This window comes from Clinocottus analis, unplaced genomic scaffold (genome assembly GCF_023055335.1).
Source record: "Clinocottus analis isolate CAN_PGR_092001 unplaced genomic scaffold, fCliAna1.0.p SCAF_2, whole genome shotgun sequence".
In the NCBI taxonomy this organism is placed as follows: Eukaryota; Metazoa; Chordata; class Actinopteri; order Perciformes; family Cottidae; genus Clinocottus; species Clinocottus analis.
Window position 1 is genome coordinate 15,350,605 of NW_027175931.1, and position 17,138 is coordinate 15,367,742.

At 42.8% G+C, this 17,138-nt stretch overlaps 1 protein-coding gene across 3 annotated transcripts; it reads left to right on the forward strand.

Annotated features, from left to right (window-relative positions):
* Positions 1 to 213: 213 nt before the first annotated feature.
* LOC137790326 (dehydrogenase/reductase SDR family member 13-like) lies at positions 214 to 2,991 on the forward strand. 3 transcript variants are annotated; one of them, XR_011077901.1, is made up of 6 exons: positions 214 to 359; positions 872 to 990; positions 1,483 to 1,606; positions 1,731 to 2,057; positions 2,234 to 2,549; positions 2,810 to 2,991. XR_011077901.1 is itself a non-coding variant. In XM_068584465.1 (5 exons), the coding sequence occupies exons 1-5, from the start codon at positions 233 to 235 to the stop codon at positions 2,491 to 2,493; spliced, it is 957 nt and encodes a 318-aa protein (XP_068440566.1). In that variant the 5' UTR covers positions 214 to 232; the 3' UTR covers positions 2,494 to 2,991. The 3 variants fall into 3 exon arrangements, 1 of the variants encoding a protein (XP_068440566.1); XR_011077902.1 differs by having other exon boundaries at positions 2,813 to 2,991; XM_068584465.1 differs by having other exon boundaries at positions 2,234 to 2,991.
* Positions 2,992 to 17,138: the final 14,147 nt, after the last annotated feature.

Genomic DNA, 17,138 nt, shown 5'->3' on the forward strand with positions numbered 1-17,138 from the left:
TATTATTGCGAAAAGATGAGCCCTGGGTTTATCTATTTATTTTGGTTCGGAATTGTATTTTGTTTGGGAAGATTGTTTTTAATCTATTATTATTTATTAATAATTCAAGTACTACTAAACGTCCTGATCCACGGTCCATACCAGATGATGGCGGTAATGCAGCAAACAGTTGTTTGCCAACCGAAAAATAAATCGTAGAAGAAGAAGATAACCGCTCCGGGTCGGTGCAGAGATGTCGGCGATGCTCTGCCTCGTAGCAGGAGCACTTTTCTCTTACGTGCTAGTTTATTACAGCGTGTTCAGAGGCGCTCGGTGCTCCAGCTCAGTGAAGCTGAATGGGAAGACGGCCATTGTGACAGGTAACGAGCCTGAGCGGCTGGCTCCCAGTGACGCGTTAGCTTCAAACTCTTACTAGTTCCCACTTGCACGCTGTTTGAACCCCGTGTCATTCGGTGACACGGGGTGAAGTTACTAACTCGTTCACCGACTAAACTGTACACATTCACAGACCTCTGTTTTCAGACCCACTAATATACTACCCTCCCCTGAAAGAGACACGCGCCTCAAAGCACACAAGCTGCACTATGTGACGTAAAGGAGTCCAGTTATGAGCTCATTGGTTCCAATAAGCCCACAAAATAACTCTTTCCTCTGTTCATCTTGTACCACAGTGCAGTGTGCAATGTGTGTTATTAAAGAGCTGTGTTTGTTGTCAAAGTGCTGACTGTATAATATGAACAGGAAATGTATGAAGGAGTTGTGGTTTGTTCATACTGACTCTACTCTTCTAGCGGCTGAACTGTGCAAATTCAGGCTCATTACAGCTGCTGGTGTTCAGGCTGCTGTTAAGCTCCATGTTTTTCCTGCACAGGAAGCAACACTGGCATCGGCAAGGCCACGGCTCTGGATCTGGCAAAAAGAGGGGCCAGGGTGATCCTCGCCTGTCGCAATAAGGCCAGAGCTGAGGCGGCCGCTTTCGACATTCGTAGAGTAAGTAGTCTGCCAATTATTGTCTCTACAGGCTGCCCCAGACATAGCCGGACAGGCTAGAAACACTTCTCATTAGGACTTAACACAGCACCACAGGCTGCAGCTTCCTAAACGATTGTGGAGTTAAATCAAATATTTTCAACAATAACTGAAGATTAGAACCTTCTTAAAAGTAAAGTAGGTATTGTTCTGTTCGACTGCAGTAGCTGTACTGTAGCGATCCTGTAGAAAGCCTCCCAAGACCAAGCTTTTGTTAACGCAAAGTTAGACTTGCCCATAGCATCTGCACATTTATAATAATGTGGAAGTAAGTTGAAAGTCGGTGAAATGATCTGAGCCCCCAGGAGACTGCACATAGGCCACGCTGTTAAAAAGGACCAGCCTGAAAAAAAAACATTGTTTCCAATATATTTCAAATGTAGTTTTAAATGCAAATGCTTCAGCTCTGCTAGCTTTGTGTTTCCACTCTTAGCCAGCCTTTTTGTCCTTCAGGAAAGCAGGAACAACCAGGTGGTGTTCATGCACTTGGATCTGGCAAGTTTCCAGTCTGTCCGCTGCTTTGCTGAAACCTTCCTAAAGACTGAACCCAGACTGGACATCCTCATCAACAATGCAGGTAGGGATGTTAAACATGGCGGGACATGAGGGTAAAAAGTCCTGAAACCACTCCCATTTGACTTTACCACGACAGTGCTGTAAAATATAAGTACACCAGTACAGTGATTGAACCACTGTTTCAGGTGTGATGGGGTCAGGGCACACTGCGGATGGTTTCGACTTGGCGTTTGGGGTCAACCACCTGGGTCACTTCCTGCTCACCAACCTTCTCCTCAAGAAGCTGCAGCAGTGCGGTCCCAGTCGCGTGGTCACTGTGGCTGCACTTCTGCACCGCTGTGGCAGCGCTGACTTCTCTCTGCTGGCTCCCAAGAAGGACTCGGTGCCCGGTCAGTCCACGTGGAACAACGTCTGGGCTTACTGCAACAGCAAGCTGTTTAATGTGCTCTTCACCAGGGAGCTAGCCAACCGGCTAGAGGGCACCAGTGTCACCTGCTACAGCCTCCACCCAGGTTAGGTCTGCACATTTTATATTGTAATGTCGGGCAAATGAGAGTATCTCACTGTGCAGTGTTGTGAGCAGTATCTAAAACTGAAAGAACAGACTACCTGTAGGCTAACCGGTGCTGTACAGTAATCGTGGAGCACTCCCACAATCCTCACATGTTTGGATAATTTCTTCTTCCAGGGGTCATTCAAACAGAGCTGTGTCGCAGTCTTAGCCTGTGGCTGCAGCTCCTCATGATGCCCTTTGCCAAGGTCTTCTTCTTGGATCCTGAGGGGGGGTCACAGACCACCCTGTACTGTGCCCTGCAGGAGGGCATCGAGCCTCTCAGCGGACGTTACTTCTCCAACTGTGCACTGCAGCGAGCGAGCGTTGAGGGGCGAGATGATGCCCTGGCAAAGAAACTGTGGGAAGTGAGCGAGAGGTTAACCAGATTGTCCTAACAGACTGAATCGTCATCCAGTGGGATCGCCCTGGTCCTCATCAGAGTCCTCAACAGGTCTCCAGTCTTGTTATTGGTCTCTACTTCTTTCAGGGCAGGTCTCTGTACTGTCTTGTACTATTTCTATGACATACATAACCTTACACATGGGCTCATTGTTAATCAAATGGCAGATATTCATTAAGACATGTTACCGGGGCTAGGCCAAATGCTCTGAGTGAAACGTTAGTCCAGTGTGAAGAAACACTGCTTTGAGTGAATACTCCATCAGACCAGAACGTAGCACAGCTAATTTCTCTCCAACCCCTCTGGACCAGCAGGGCTCCTGTGGAGAAGGTGGACAGCTTCAGACAGGATTTATCCTGGTCCTCTCACATCAACACCGTGGTGAAGAAAGCCTGTCCCCGTCTGGCTCTTTAGGGACTTAAGGCTGCTCCTCAAGGTGCTGAAGTCTTTCTACACCTGCAACATGGAAAAAGTCCTGATTCAGAAACCCCACCAAAACAATGTTCCTACATTTGTTGTGTGTGATCGTGTATGTGACTAATAAAAGTGTGTGCGTTTGGAGATGCTTCTCGTATTCTGCTGTAGAGTTGTGGTGCTTCATATTTCTGTCGATTAGAACATGTTGCGTCAGTTTTCCACAAAGCGATGGACAGATGTCCTTGTGGCAGACTTTATCTGGACTACGTGAGCATGCCCTACCACACAGGAGTGGCAATAAAGGTATGTCACAAATATGGCTCCTATTACTGTCACAAACATTACATGGGCTGGGACGAGTCAAAGGCTAGGTTCAATGACTCGTGAGAACCGGTCTGTGAGACATTAGTCGAACTCTTATCAACCAAATTATTGCTGAGTAAGAGCACTCACACGGACCCACAGCTGACCACTCTGGGGCCTGAGGCATGATTTTAACTGGCGCCCCTTCAATCAAAGCGAATTTCCCCACCAATCTTTTTGTCCATAGCCACACATTGTAAGCTGCTTTATGTTTGATGAAGGTATGCAGACCACACTTCCAAGAAAACCCAGGAAAAAAAGAAGCAGAAAATAGGGTGTCTTTCCTCATTTGGGGCATCTCTGTTAATGGACAGAGTATTCACCTAAATTACATTAAATAGCATAGTACATACAAGGATGTGGAAAATGTCAGTCTGTCTGCTAAAGACAGACTGCTGCTTTCAGTCTCCTGAAGCATTCAAAGTCCACCGTAGGTTGTCTTGGCCCGGTGTGTCCACATGGGGGCAGTAGTGTAGCACTGCTTTGTCAGCAGGAAGCCGAGTCTCTTCATGCAGGGCCTGGGCCGTCGTTGCTTGGAGCAAGGTTGTCGAGGACCTTAACCCAGCAGACCTATGGATTCTGTTCATTTTAAGCACTGATTATTAACACGGGTAGGCGTGAAAGTCGGGTCACTTGTGTGTGTTAAGAGAGGTGCTCTTGTAATTACTCAGTAGAACATTCTTGTGTGCAGGCTTCTCCTTTAACCTCGGTGTTGGTGGGGAGGAACACACTTCCACGATCGATTCCTATCTCCTGCTGCCTTCAAATATTCCTCTGCCCTGTTGTCCCCGCTGCATGCTGAAAGGGCCTGTGGTAAACTTGGGTCCTCACTGGGGAACAGCTCTAATAGTAATCTGGTCTCTTCCCACTAACAGCTCAGCACTTCTCCTCCTCACCTGCTCCAGGAAACAGTTACAGGCTGGACACCATTCAGGAGAAACACCTCAAGCTAAAATATTGTTATTTCATGCACTGGGCAATTTAGAGATTTGGGGCAATTTAGCTCCCGTAACACGTCTTGTTTCAAACCAGTGGAAAGAATACGTGTACAGTATTTTACTATTTTGTTTATTTGAATCTCCTAAATTCACCCAAAGTTGCCATTAGATAATCCTTAGTGTGGACATTTAAAAACTGAATGTTGCTATAATTGATGATTTTCTGAATTCCCTCTTTAAAGAAAATTAACTATCAACAAATAATGTTTTACCTATAGCTTTCACATTCAAACATTCTATTTCAGGAAAGTTTTTAAGTTTAAAATTGAGTTGTTAAAATGGTCAATTCATCTGGAGGGTCTCTGCTTCAGCTCAGCATCAACCTGAAGTTCATCACAAACAGCTGCAATGATGAATTTATATCTGTGGATTACGCTGGAAGCTGACAACGACCAACAATGACCGACAGAAGATATTGTTTCTGGCAATTGATTGCCGTCATGTTTTTAAATGCCATTTCTCAATGCTGTTAGCACTTCAAACTATATTCACCTCTACCTGTATTGGGATTGATGTAGAAATCTCAAAAACATCTCACAACCTCAGCAAATGACACAATAACTTTCTGCATGGCTAGAGAGCACTAAAGGTGGGCAAGAGTTTGTTATTCCTCAACTGGGTGAACCAAACCTTTGCTGGAATGTAAAAGATTTAAAATAATCGAACATGGTATTATTTTTCCCTCATGATGCTGGGCTTAATGTCCACAGCTCAACCCTGTCTCCTACAAATTAAGTTCCCCAGAACTAAACTGCATCTTCAATCACGTTGACTATTGAAACGTATTTTCACCCTGATTACGTCGGTGTTTGACGTATTACAAATATGTATATACGTTGCTTATACACACATTTTAGTTTTCTTGTTTATTACAAATACGTTTATAATTGTGTGCTTGTGTTATTGTTTTCTTGCAGTCCTGCTGGATTTAAGCATATTTGAATTTCTAAACTTTGCAGAGAAAAAGAAAAAGGCGATGTGAAGCGGGTAACGGGGCCGATCTGAAGACCCGTTGGCCGCAGGTGTGAGGTTGATGATGTGCCGGTAACGGCCGGCGGAGGAAAAGAAAAGGGATATGTGAAGCCGGTAACGGGGCCGGTCTGAGGACCGCTTGCCCGAAGGTGCCGGTAACGGCCCGCATCCCGCCGGGTCCGTGACAGTAACAGCCCCCGTCGCGCCGGGTCCGGTCTTCTCTAAGTCGGGTTGTCAGCTGCAGCTGACACTGACGTGAAACATATTCAAACGAGCGGAAAGAGCCCTGGAACACAACATCCGGTTTTCAAAGTAGTGACTGATATGGATGTGTTCGGAACATTTCTGACCACATCCAAACATCTTGACTGGACAGTACGTTTGTGTTTAACATATTAAAACAGGTATGTATGACCTCATCCTTCACATCCCCCTTTTATTTTTCTCTGCAAAGTTTAGAAATTCAAATATGCTTAAATCCAGCGGGAATGCAAGAAAACAATAACACAAGCACACAATTATAAACGTATTTGTAATAAGCAATAAAACTAAAATGCGTGTATAAGCAACATATATGCGTATTTGTAATACGTTGATCACAGACGCATTTGTAATACGTCAAACACCGACGTAATCAGGGTGAAAATACGTTTCTATAGTCAACATTATTGAAGATGCAGTTTAGTTCTGGGGGAACGTAATTTGTAGGAGACAGGGTTGCACAGCTTATACTCTGTCTCCTGTGGGACAAACGCGTTGAGCCCCAACTCAAGTCCTCTGGTTAGCTCGTTCACCACATTGATGCTCTGGGTTTTTTTGGGTCTTAACCAGCTTACCAAATTTTAAGTTAAACACGGTTGCTGCATTCTGATGGATATTTCTGCATCAATTGTAATGGAAATGTCTTTATGTCGTGGAAAACACAAAATCAAGGCGGCAGGTGAAAACTTTAAAAATGATGAAATGTATGCTGCTAGGTTCTAAGGCACTCTGTAATGCTTTCAAATATGTGTTCTCCTGTTGATCAAGTTTTCACTTTTAATGTCATTCCGATCATACCTTCACAATACATCCCACAAATCTGTGGTGTCTTACAATTGTATTTTTTATTTGAACTTTTTTTTATTTAACCAGTAAGTCCCGTTGAGATTAAAAATATTTTTTTCGAGGGAGACCTGGCCAAGACAGGCAGCAGCATGACAAACATATAGTTACAGACAGAAAACATAGAACAAGATGAGTTAAAAGAACTAAAAACTAAGAGACGAAATTAGTCAATTCAGGAACCGTTTATATGCTTGGGAACCAGCCTCTATTTCTTTGATTTTAGATTTAAAAGCAGTCAGTGTTATCAATTAGAATAAATTCAAAATATTGAATGAACAAAATGAGTCTGCTGCTCTGCACTCAGATCTTTTCAGACAGAATCAGAAGCTTATCTCAGTGACACTTTTGCCTTTTCCACCGTTTGGCTTGCTAAGCCGACACGTTTGTCTGTCTCTCCTGAAATGTTGTGGTCGTTGGTGCAAAGGATGGCGAGGTCCGACCCAGGTCTTCAAGGTCCACTGAATTCGAGGATGCAACTTTGTCTGTCTCTGAGCAAACCGGCTAATTTAAGTTGCTCAGATACCAGGCATGATGCCCATAAGGACCCAGTACCATCATTAGCCTGGTCCTGTTATGGACACTGCAAAGCATTAATGCAGTCCACAGTCAATAAATTCATGACATGTCCTGCTGGCAGCAGGTAGATTGTTGGCCTTATTAACCCATTAATTGAACTGCAGCGAAGTGGAATGCAACTTTTCAGATAATGTTGAATCTGTCCGTGCATACGTTACATAACACATGGTATTAGAAACGTTCCTCTTCCACCATGCTGACAGCGTCCCTATTTCAGAAAATATGTAATACAAAAATAGAATTGCCTTAATGTCATCAACTGGGGAAGTTTCATGGCACCCTGTTCCTCTGGGGTGTCTCTTCTTAATAAACAGTTGCCCTTTTATTTCTTAACATGGAGATTCAAAATATTGTTTCAAAAGTCTTCTGCATGTTACTAGTAATAACTGGTAATCTAATTGATCCCTGAAAAGACTGGAACCAACCCTCCAAACCCAACACGTTACTTTTGAACTGGACAAAGTAAACTGCACGCAGCTTCCCAGAACCCAGAGGTCATGACCTCAACGTGGGGTGATGTCAGCAAACCTCTCAGTCACACATGTATAATGAATATTACAGAAAAGTCCAAATATGCTGCTACTTCATTTCCTGCAGTCCAATTAGATAAGAAAGCCGAGTTGTTTGGGGCTAAAGGTCTGCGGCTCAGGAGTGTGCTTGATCTATAGTGCATAGATGTTCTGTCAGGCCTGCTCCACTCTCTTGTTTGAGAAGCAGCTCATTGATGGCTTGTGTGTTGTGTTTGCTTTGGGCAGACTCCACAGCGCTGCAGTACTTAGTGACTGGATTAGTGCATCAATTAGGCAGCTATTGGATGCATAGAGCCATGCTGATTGATTTAGATGCTTTGGTCGCTGTGTTCAGGTTGTTTGTACGAGGACAATGTCAATATATCCGGGTGAAAGAAAAACTGATGTTCTTTCTGCTTCACTCTGTCAATGTTTATAGTAGATGGAGCATTTTTTTGCTGGCAGTTTGCCTTCGGTGAAAGTGGGGATCAACTTGTCAGCATTTAAATACGCAGAGAAAAAAATCCTTTTGGTCATAGTGAACCTAGTTTGTAATCATGAAATAAAGTTGTATGACATCAATGAAGAGTATTTATTCATCATACATCATTGTAAGGAGTACTAAAGTTATTAGAAAATGACATAAAAAGACCAGTAAGCATTTGTAACATTTGGAAATATGTACCATTTGAAAATTTGGAAAGATGTCTCCTGCTGATGAAAGGTCTCCATCATTACTGTCAGATCTGGGCCCTGACAGTTAACATGAAGAAGACCATAATGATCAGCCTGATGGTCGGTCCTCTCCTGCCCGACACTTCCAGTACATTGTGGCAGACGACCAGACCACAGTAACTGATAAGAACCTGAGAGACGATGGCGATGTACAGACTGAGTGACCGGAGTCCGACAGTAGAGAAGGTTGGCCCGGACGCTGTGCTGGCTTTGGGTGTATGCACCTTTCTCTAGAATGATGAAGGCGCCATCCTGCAACACAGTATCCAGTCCTCTTAATACACCCCCGACTCTCTCATGTTAACACAGTATTCACAAGGAATTTTGCGTATTGTTGGAACAGCAGAAAGAACTCAAGAGTTGACAGAACAAAATTGACTCTACCAATACTGCCAATAGGTTTTTGCTTTTTAAAAAATGTATAAAACTGATACATCAGACAAAATAAAATCAGTTGCACACTTATTTAACAAATGTGTGTGTGTGTGTGTGTGTGTGTGTGTGTGTGTGTGTGTGTGTGTGTCTCTCTCTCTCTCTCTCTCTCTCTCTCTCTCTCTCTCTCTTGTTGAGAGAGAGAGAGGGACAGAGAGAGAGAGAGAGAGAGAGAGAGAGAGAGAGAGAGAGGGAGAGAGAGAGAGAGAGAGAGAGAGAGATGTGAGTGGAAGACAACAAAGCAATGTGTTGGTGAGCTCATAGTCAACATTAACCCCCCCCTCATCACATCTTTCTTCCAGACACTCCTTACTTTTTAGTGTGAACGCACAGACACACACACACACACACACACACACACACACACACACACACACACACACACACACACACACACCCATCTGGCCCTTATCAGTAACAGTGGGGGTGTCGATAAATAGAAGCATCCTCTGGGTCTTGTTATTTCCTCCGTTGCAATTAACATTCTCATCTGCTAACCTGTGATTAACGGTGTTTACCGATATGCTGCGGCGTGTTCAACTGCTTGAGTCACAGTACACACCTTCCTGTGCATTTCCCAGCCCCTCCCATATGTAGCTCAGGCTGTCAACAATAAGTGTAACTACAGGTCCACTCAGGAAACTCTGTTGCTTTGGCCCCGCTGGGGGAACATTGGTAAGTTACTATAATGCCATGTTGTATACAGCATATCGGACTGGTGCTGGTCCTTGAATAAAGGTAGAATAAAACATATTTCCAAATGTAACTGCGTCACGTTGGTATAACTACATATTTTGTTTGTGATTTGGGTTTAGCTCTTGCTACCATCAGGTCAACATTTCCATTTGTAAGGTCCCAAATATTAGGATTTGTATTAAGACCCAGCCAAAGGGGTGAAGCCACTAAAAATGTGTGGAAAGCTCACCTGGGCTTTTCGTCCTGGTTACCGACAGACCTGAGCACAGCTGTTTATTGGGGCACTGATTTAGTAGGCTCTTCTTTATTTATACATGTCTAAAAGCATGATTTCATTAAATGTTTTTCTTAAGGTTTCTTTTGTAGATACATGTGTTGTTTTTTGTTTTCAAACACAGACATCAGAAGATCCAACCACTGTTTTCCCTAGACCTATTACATTTTAGTGTTCTTTTTAAATAGTCCAGTGCATGGGTCTTTTCTGGACTATTGGTCTCTTTTGGGATCAAACCTGGGCCCCTCTTGCTGTGAGGTATCAGTCCTACTTGGCTAAATAACGGAGGATGCATTGAGTTACATTAAGATGCATTCAAGGTCTATTCAGTAAAAGGTCAATTATAACATGTTCATGTGTAACATGTATGTTTTGGAGATCAAACTTTAATAAATACAGTTGTTTGAAGAAGATTATTTAGCAATATAACCTGTTTAACTTCACAATAGCTCATATTAAAAGGCTTAATGCCAATACAGTTTTAATAAGCAAATATTAAAATACAAATACATTTGCTAATCATTTGACTATGCTACATAACAGACTTTTAGAGTAAAGCAGCACAAAAATGCCCGACTCATCTTCTGAGAAACATCGATCTGCTATTTAACTGAGCTTCAGCTCAATAGACATTAAGGCTTTGGGATTGTATGAAACACATTAGAAACATGAACTCTGACAGGAAACGGCTTGTCACTCTAAACATGAGCATGGAGGCGGGGCCTGAGCAGACGATGGTGTGATCACCTTACAAGAAAGTATTTAGAGTATGCACTGGTTGATTTTGACCACACCTGCTTGTCCTGAAGTTAAATGACATGAGAGGAAATCCCTTCGTTATAAAATTGTCCAAATGTAGATCTATTTGATGGGACAGCAGAGAAAGATTTATGAAAAAAAATTGAGTACCAGAAATACATTTTAAACAAACTAAAGGTTTATTCACCGGAAAGATGAGGAGCAAAGCAGATACACTGGTTAGAAAGAAAGGTGATGAACTATCAGGAAGAATGAAGCACACTGACGGAAGGGACCAAGCAATTAATGAAACAGCCAAACGCTGGTGGGAAAATACACAAAGACAGGAAATAAAACCAAACATGAAACATGGGGGAGAGTAGATTTTAAACAGGAAACAGACACAAAACCCAAGACCATGACACAAATAGTTGTATTCATTTTTAACAGGGTAGCTCCCACAGTTATATTAAGTCTGCCGCCTGATGACGACAGCTACCACCTTATTTTAACATTGATGAAACCACAGGAAACATTTTTGACCTTACGTAAGCAAGAACCTATAACCCTGTTATCACTGAGGGCAATGAAATGGATCAGGTGGGCCCAAATAGATGCAGAACCTCCCCTTCTTGTTGAAGGCCGTCAGGCTGCCAACCAATTCCAAGTTAACTTCCAGCTGCTGTGAGTCTGTTTTAAACATTTGCAAGGATATTGTACTGTGGCTGATGTACAAACCCTGACATTGTGCATATTCACCAGCTCAAATTGAAGGTCTTTCCTGTGAACAAAGACCAGCTTCAGATGTTGTGACAAATCACTGCACAAGCATATCAGGCTCAGTGTGCAGGTGCTAATAGAGGTTTTAATCATGTGACTGCTTTTCATTTGTCTTGGAGAGATTTTAATTATCCTGCCTGTTACCCACTGTGTCTGGAAACAACATTAAACTGGCATGGAGAGAAGGCAAACCTTTTAAAAGCCTCTTAAACATACATTCAGTCATAGCACTTAGGGAAATGAGCTCACTCTCATGCCTTTTGCAATTTGCAATAAGCTAACATGAAAATGTTTCTCGCTGAGCAGAGACTATAAAACAGGAAAATACCTGCTATTAATTAGACATAAATTATACTGTTTTGTTGGTCGCTTGGTAACAAATTGCCAATTAGCTGCCGAAAAATCTATTTGGGTGACACACATCCATCTAGCCACAATAGCTGTGGCAAGTGCAATGCATGACTAAAGGTCTCTAGAAGCCTCCAGGTGAACACGCCTCTTTGCCTGTAAGGCCCCAGGCTAATCAAAGCTTCAAAAGATGGTGACGGTCATCGGTTAGTCTCATTGATTCATAGGTATAGTCGTAACTTAGGATTTATTTTGACCTCCCTCAGGCAGTTATCACAGTCTTTTCCTTGGATGACATCACCGTGGCAGGCAACTGAGGACCACTCTGTCACATCCGCCAGCGGCTGCGAGTAGCAGCAGAACCCAACGCTGCAGACAATGCCTCATTGAAATCTGGAAGAAGTAAAGGGAGCACTCCATGTTGTTGCAGCACAGATTTGTAGTAGCGCAATCCGCCCAGAAAGTGTAAAGATTCCACTGGATAAACACTGTTTAGAGACAGGGAACCCAAACTTTTCATCTTTTAAACAAATTAATAACTATCTGAGTTCCTGAGCACCTGCAAATAATCTCCAAGCCACAAGAAAATAAATGATTGCTTGGTCTAAGAGATATCGTCCTCAACCCAAACACAAAGTGGAACATTGAGCCACAATTCTTGCCACATACCTTTCTGATGGCGTCTATAGCTCCCTGTCTGTATGCATGTTGCTCAGCTGGGACTCTCCCTGGAGCGGTTCTCATCCAGCCGGGCATTTCCGACACTTCCAAAATTGAAAAAAAATAGATTCACAGACTAAAATGATTGATAATATGCTTTTTGAATCCAAGCCTATCAAAACACAGCAATACCTCTTATGTGGATATTCCTTAAAGATGTAAGAATGTGAAGTATGTTTTTCCTTTTAAGCTGTCTGTGAAAACAAGTGATTCTTATGTCTACACCTGAGTACTATGTGTCAGTGACTGCGAGACATAACCACTTTAAACAGAATCAATATAAGAATTTCTGTAAGGTTTGCAGCTTGTGTGGGTTTGATGTTTGGTATGTTTTTTTAAGGACCAGGATGTGATGTGATGCGGCTCAAGGTTGCTGCTTTTCTCGGCTTTTCATTGAAAATTGATTGAGAAATTCCTCATGAGCAACACTATTGATCAGACACTGATTGTGGCAGTGAGAATAGCCAAACATCCACAGCTGGCAGTCATAGATCGAAGTCAGCTATCTGCACAATTAACACCACGTTGTGTACAATAGGCTGCATGACAAAGTGTCCTTTTGTAGGCGTTGGGCTGTTTTCCTGCCAGTGTAGTGCAGGAATCTGGTTTCCTTTGTCAGGTAGGCATGTTTACACACCTCACAGCCTGTCTCCTTTCACTCTGAAATGAGGTCAGCATTATAGATTAGAACAGTGGGTCTCAAACTTTTTCTGTCACGCCCCACTTTGGAGGAAGAAAAATGTTCGGGGCTCACCGCTCCAACAAAATTGTAAGAAAATAGTTCAACTTTTTGTGACTCCGCCAGCCGTGCTTTTACAAATAATAGAATAAAGAAAATTAAAATCCCTTTCAAGTAAACCAGATTGCTCCATCAGACAAAAACTAATGGGTGCAGATGTGTGAGCCATCACGTTGTATCAGTATTAGTGGCTGCAGTGAGCTGCTTTCATCTACAAATAGTTTTAAAATGGGGTTGTAGACTTGGCTGCTCTCAATTCATGCTTAATGTCGAGCTTGGATCTGTATTTTGTTTTGAGATCTCACAGAGTTTTTAGACTTTTAGCAAAACGCCAAGAATCGGCACGTTGCACATGCACAACCTGTTAACTACGTAACTAAACATTTCCATCAAAGTAAAGGCATTTTGCCATGTATTTATTTATGACGTTTTACGTCCATGAACTTTGTACTTTTGTACTATGTAAAGTTATCATGTTCATAGGGAGAGTGGTCGTCCTGAAACCACAAGGTAACGGTTCATCCCTGGTCTCCATAGTTTCATGTTGAAGTGTCCTTGAGCAAGACACTGAGGCCCAGTGCTTCACAGCAGCACACTGCTCCTTAATTATTCAGGATGGTAAAATGCAGATAATAACACTGTGGGATTAATAAAGGATTATTTTTAAAAAAAAGGTTGTTTTATTTTATTTTATTAGAATCTGCATCTCCCTCCTCATGCCCCACCTGTAATACCTTTGCGCCCCACTAGCGGGTCCCATAGTTTGAGAACCACTGGATTAGTCAAAGATTTAGAAATAGGTTTGTTTTGAAAGTCCGGTTTGTAAAACCTTGTTGATTTTTAGTAGGTTCAGGACAACCAAACTCCACAGACACACACATTCATTGAATCCCTAACTGACAGACACCCAAAAAGTCAGAGGACCATTATCTCAGTCCAGAGTTGTATCCCTCTGACAACTGAAGGCCGGTGGGCTAATGCCTGACCATAACATCCCCACAACTGAGCCTGGCACTCAATCTGTATATTTTGGGCTGGTTAAATCACATGGTAATGCATATCACATCTTCTCTCGTAGTTCTCATTTACACTCAATGGGCCTCATGAATGAACTAATACCAACAGATTTGTTCTGAAGTGGCTTCTACAAGTAATTCAGGAGAACTTGCTGCATTCATCATTTTTTTTTGTAGTTTGAAAACCCTATGTTAATCATAGCACAACATGTGATCATATGTTATACAGGGCTCTCAAGTTTTGAAGACAGGCAAGCGTGACATATGGAGCCCCGTCGACAGAGGGGGGCAGAAGAGAAGCGACGGTGACGACGACAAATACGCACCGTTGGACGGCTCCAGTCCCGCCTGTCATTACATCTTACCCGGATACAAAACATGCAAAAGATATGTTGTTCTGATTGGCTGTAGCCCTTTTTTTTTTTTTTGATTGGCTGATGAGTGGCTTCTCACGGGGGGCGGTGTAGGATGGGTGGGGGGGGCTTGATTTTAGACCGAAATGCGTGACAATCACGCTCAATGCGTGACACTTGAGAGCCCTGGTTATATGATCATATGTTATCATGAAAAATCTAGTTAGTGGATCTTGATGTACAACTTGGATGTAGATGTGTTGTCATTCAAAGTCCCACCATGCAGTGATCTGACTTGTGGTCATAGTGTCTTGAAATGCTCCTTTAAGTTACGTTGCTGAATACGTTATAACCTATTTCGCTCAGTTGAGGTTAATCACTCTGTGGAGCAAGACAGTTTTTTGACCGTTGTGGCAAGTTGGGCACTGAATGATTTTTTTAACCTTGTTTTTGTGAAGTAAACCTTTGGAAATGGAGTTACTGCTTCTGAAGATTCATTACGCGTCAAGCTTATTGCCCATACACAGACTGTAACAGTAGTGGTAAAAAGGATTACCGGACGAAGACAAGATTGCTGCTACAATATGCTTCCCATCAATTTTGTATCGTCTCTTCATTTTTCCATCCCTTATCTCCCCTGTTTAATTGGTTGCAACCATTCCAGCTTTTTGTACATTCATTGTTTAATAACTCAAGAATGTCGGCCTCTTCTGTTTAGCAGTCTTAATTTAGGAACACCATTCTTGGACCGATGCAGCATGGGATCTGGAGGAGCTTGAAAGGAGAAATGTGGAATCAGACTGCACCTGAGCTACAGGATGAGAGCCCCCTCAGCTGAGATCCAATTTGGATTTTTACCTCAAGGCCTCGTTGTAGATATTTGGATGAGCTCTGAATCGGGCAGCTGCTGTATATGAGCTCTGACTCAGCCACCTGGTGTACCTGACAATGTTCAATTAGGGTGACCAGACGTCCTCTTCTTTTCAAGATGTCTTCTTTTCGAGATCTAAAAAATGCGTCCGGCAAGGATTCCAAAAACGTCCGGGATTTTGCCTCGTTGGATATTTGTGTTTCTCTGGGTCTTTCACAAACTAGTTATTACGCCCTTACAAGTTTTGTAAACAGTATCTCCCTTACGATCCACCTTCTTGCGCAAGCTCTGACCGTAGAGAGAACTGTCATTGATCGACCGATTTCAGTGTTGCCGAATGCACAATAATTATCCTCCAAATACAAACATTTTGAGCCTTTAGTACGATACTTCGCCATTTCCAATCTGGCAACACTGAGCACCTTGTCACCTTCACTCGCGACGAATATCCTGTTACGCTCTGAAGAACCTAGTTCGGCCTAAAACATCGCCGCATCAATAATCGACTGGAATTTCAGCGACAAACTTTTTTTTTGCAGTTTAGCACGACTCGTTCTTTTTTATGAGCTAAAGATTGCATGGATGCACGACTGTGGAGCGGCATGAAACGATAACAGGGTTCACCTTACGGCCTATAGTTGCATTGTTTACAACAGCACCCCCCACCCCACAACCAAACACAGGAAACACAACCAAACACAGAAACATGCTAAAAATACAAAAAACACAACCAGAAACATGGACACTAAAAAGTGATGCACACACATAGAACATGCTTGTTGTTAAATATATTCATATCTACATAATGTTTTGATTTGTCTATATTTGTGTTTGAAAGTCTGCACCCTTCGCAGGTGATGACGGCACCATTCTATGACTTAATGTGTTGCACATGGTGGAGGGAAGACAGATTACAGCAAATGCCATCAGTGCCGTCATGCGCAGTGTGAGCAGGTACAATGTAAAGTCACTGAAACCACTGCATCTCTTTTTTCTGTTATGTTTATTGTGCAATATAACAGTGAACAGTGAATCATTTTTGCATGTTTGCATGTTCCACCCCCACTTTCTACATGGTAAACACAACCGGAGATTGGAATATGGCAAGCCCAACCATAAGTGTTTTTGGTTTGTTGGAAGTTGAGCTTGATCACATTATTCAGCTACTATGCAGATATCGGCAATCTTCTTGTAATGAAAGAACAGGATAATAAACACAATGTAACACGCTAACTTCGCCAGTTACTTGTTAACCAGTAAACAAACTAAGCAGAGGGATACATTTAATTATATTAATCATGTCCACAAAACCTGATTTGTTTGTCCCTTATTGATGTTGAAAGGAGCTCAAATGTTAACGCCAGCTAACATAACTTTAACTTTTTCACAAATGATTGTGTGTATCTCGTCAGATTATTTGAAATGGCAGGCTAATGAGGAAAAGGCTAAAACTAGGCAATATAAGAGGACACTAGATATCTGCAAAAATATCTGAATCTTGTGATCACAGTGTTAAAAAGTTGGTAGGACTTAAGCCTAGTTCATGCTTCTGCGTCAGGTCGACGCCGTACCTACGCCGTACCTACGCCGTACCTACGCCGTACCTACACCGTACCTACACCGTACCTACGCCGTCGACGTGACGCCGTCGACGTGACGCCATCGTTAAGCATTCAAAGTTTGGCGTTGAGGGACCGCGTTGCTCTGCAATTCACCGCTTTGCCGCCAGGGATATGTGGCTGTGTGGCTGTGTAGTTTCAGGGGTTTTAGAGTCAAAGCTCATCAAAATTGAAGAGCAAATGCTTAAATTGCAAATATTGAAGCGTGAGCGACAGAGAAGACGTTTTGCGGAGGTGGTCTGTACGACCACTAAAAAAAAAAGCAACTGCCGGAAATGACGTTCTGAGCGGACCAATCACAGCGCTTGCGGTCCGCGTCGATGCGACGCGTAGTTAGGATTTTGGGGAGGTGCACGTCAGGCTACGGCGTAGAGGTG